Source organism: Gavialis gangeticus, unplaced genomic scaffold (assembly GCF_001723915.1).
Source record: "Gavialis gangeticus isolate Ggan-Ray unplaced genomic scaffold, GavGan_comp1, whole genome shotgun sequence".
In the NCBI taxonomy this organism is placed as follows: domain Eukaryota; kingdom Metazoa; phylum Chordata; order Crocodylia; family Gavialidae; genus Gavialis; species Gavialis gangeticus.
Window position 1 is genome coordinate 23,573,988 of NW_017729033.1, and position 2,982 is coordinate 23,576,969.

The following is a 2,982-nucleotide window of genomic DNA, read 5'->3' on the forward strand; positions in this document are numbered from 1 at the left end:
CCGCCGCCGCCGCCCCACCATGGATGTGCTGCTGCCGCTCAACGCCAGCGCGGGGCCCCCCGACGCCTCCGCCTCCGCCTCGCCGTCCGCCTCGCAGCTGCGCCCGGTGCCGGCCCCCTACTCGCCCGCCGCCGTGGCCGCGCTGGCCGCCGTGGTGGGCTTCCTCATCGTCTTCACCGTGGTGGGCAACGTGCTGGTGGTGATCGCCGTGCTGACCAGCCGGGCGCTGCGGGCCCCCCAGAACCTCTTCCTGGTGTCCCTGGCCAGCGCCGACATCCTGGTGGCCACCTTGGTGATGCCCTTCTCCTTGGCCAACGAGCTCATGGACTACTGGTACTTCGGCAAGGCGTGGTGCAACATCTACCTGGCACTGGACGTGCTGTTCTGCACCTCCTCCATCGTGCACCTCTGCGCCATCAGCCTGGACCGGTACTGGTCCGTCACCCAGGCCGTGGAGTACAACCTCAAGCGGACGCCCCGCCGGATCAAGGGCATCATCGTCACCGTGTGGCTCATCTCGGCCGTCATCTCCTTCCCCCCGTTGATCTCCATGTATCGGGACCCCGACGGGGACATCTTCCCCCAGTGCAAGCTCAACGACGAGACCTGGTACATCCTCTCCTCGTGCATCGGCTCCTTCTTCGCGCCCTGTCTCATCATGGTGCTGGTCTACGTCCGCATCTATCGTGTGGCCAAGCTGAGGACCAGGACCCTCTCGGAGAAGCGCACGATGCCCGAGGGCTCCTCCCAGACTGAGAACGGGCTGAGCCGGGCCACCGGGGGCTGCACCTCTCTGAGGATGCAGCCCGGAGAGAACGGCCATTACTCGGTGCACCAGTGGCGCAAGGCCTCCGAGCTGGAGGACATCGAGCTGGAGGAGAGCAGCACCTCGGAGAGCAGGAGGAGACGGAGCCGGGAAGAGCACCCCCGTAAGAGCAGCAAGAGCCAGTCCTTCTCCTACTCCTACTCCTCCAAGCACTCCAGCCGCCTGTCCCGCACCAGCAGTCGCTCCGTGGACTTCTTCTCCTCCCACCGCCGCAGGAAGCGCAGCAGCATCTGCCGCAAGAAGGTCACTCAGGCCCGGGAGAAACGCTTCACTTTTGTGCTGGCAGTGGTCATGGGGGTCTTTGTGGTGTGCTGGTTCCCCTTCTTCTTCAGTTATAGCCTCTACGGCATTTGTCGAGAGGCATGTGAGGTCCCTGGGACACTCTTCAAATTCTTCTTCTGGATTGGGTACTGCAATAGCTCCCTCAACCCGGTCATCTACACCATCTTCAACCAGGACTTCCGCAGGTCCTTCAAACACATCCTTTTCAAAAAGAAGAAGAAAAACTTCAGGCATTAGGTTGGGGTGATGCAGATGGAGGAGAGGTCTGCGCTGAGCCAGAGCAGGGAGGGGAACAGGTTTGCCCCGAGACAGAGTAGAGTGAAAGGGGGAAGGGGCCTGCATTGAGCAGGCATGGCATGGAGATGAAGGATCTGCCCTGTGTTAGAGTGAACCAAAGAAGGGGGTTGGGAAGGCTTTGCACTGGGCAGACTGGAAAAGGGGAAGGGATGTGCAGTCTGAGCTGGAGTTATGGAGAAGGGGTCTGCCGTAAGCTGGTGGGGATGGTGACAGAGGAGTCTGCAGTCAGTTTGAGCAGAGGGCTTTGTACAGGCTAGAGAGCAGTGGGGAGGGGGATCTGCACTATGCTGGACCAAAGCAGAGAGGAGAGGAGGAGGAGGAGGCTACACTAGATGAGCTGGAGTGAAGTGAGAGGTCTGGGCCAGGCTGGAGTGAAGAGGAAGGGAGGGCCTGAGCACTGGAGCAGGGATGGGACGTGAAAAATAAAAAGGAAGCAGTGTTGGGGGTGCAGTGTGTGTGCACTGACCCTGAAGTGGAAAGAAGTGCAGTTAGTTGTTGCTGCAGTGAGGAAGGGGAGTGAGGAGAAGCTGTACTGACCCTGGAGGAACAGGGAAGGGTCAGGGTGGGGCATTGTGTTTGGGGGAGGATGACCTGTCAGGGGTTGTGAAGTTTGCTGGAGGTCAAAAGAGGGGACTAGATGCTGGAGTTCGGCACTGGGAGATTTGGGTATTTATTTGCAATGAGAGCACCTGGGACATGTGGCGTGCTCCTTCCAAGAGGCAAACAGATTTTACTGGTGAGATGTGAGGAGAGGCATGAAGAAGATGCCAGCAAACAGGCACTGACCATCTTTGATAGCTGAGAGGATTTGCGTGTTTGCCAAAAAAAAAAAAAAAATCCTTGAGAACAATCCAAACTCTTTTCTAAATAAACCTTTGTTATTCTAAACCCTTCTCAATGGTGATTTTACGCAGGGCTTAAGGGAAAGCAGGGGCTTAGGGGCTTCCTTTCCCTCACAGTCCTTCTTGTGTATAGAGCTGAGCAGGAAATGGTTTTCTTGTCTTCCAGTTTTCCCCATCAGGATGAACCTAGACCTTTGGAAGTTTTTCACAAAAAAGGAAGAGCACACCACCCTCTACAGGATAATGTAGTGGTGAGAACATTTGCTTCTGTTGTGGGGAAACCAGGCTCAAAGTCCTGGCACATTCCCACCAAAAGTTTCAGTTCCAGTGAATCAACATTTTTCAACCAAATTACTATTAAACAAATCCCCTGCCAGCTCTACTTGCATGTGCCCTTGGGATTTTCTTTTCCCCTCTCTCTCAGTACCTGACAGAGGGGCTTTTCTCAGGGGCTGGTTTGGGTGTTGGTCTCAGGGTGCTTCCAATTCCCACGTGCAGTTGGATGCACACTGACATGCAGATGTTCAAAGGAACAGGGATCGCCACATCACAGGGGTCTTTAAATCCCTCAGCGTTACAGTCTTAGGGCAATTAAGTCTTTTGCATTTATTTTTAAAGAGAAACCTACACAGCCGATTTTCACTGATAGAGGTGAATATGATAAAAGTAGATCTGCTCCAATTCTTTCTTTCTTTCTTTTTGGTATGTGTACTTCTGGATTAATATTTAATATTC

At 55.1% G+C, this 2,982-nt stretch overlaps 1 protein-coding gene across 1 annotated transcript; it reads left to right on the forward strand.

Moving 5' to 3' along the window:
- The first annotated feature begins 12 nt into the window (after positions 1-12).
- Positions 13-1,880, forward strand: ADRA2C (adrenoceptor alpha 2C). The gene has a single exon (XM_019526627.1). It carries the CDS (start codon positions 20-22, stop codon positions 1,343-1,345), a length of 1,326 nt encoding a protein of 441 aa, XP_019382172.1. The 5' UTR covers positions 13-19; the 3' UTR covers positions 1,346-1,880.
- The last annotated feature ends 1,102 nt before the right edge of the window (positions 1,881-2,982 follow it).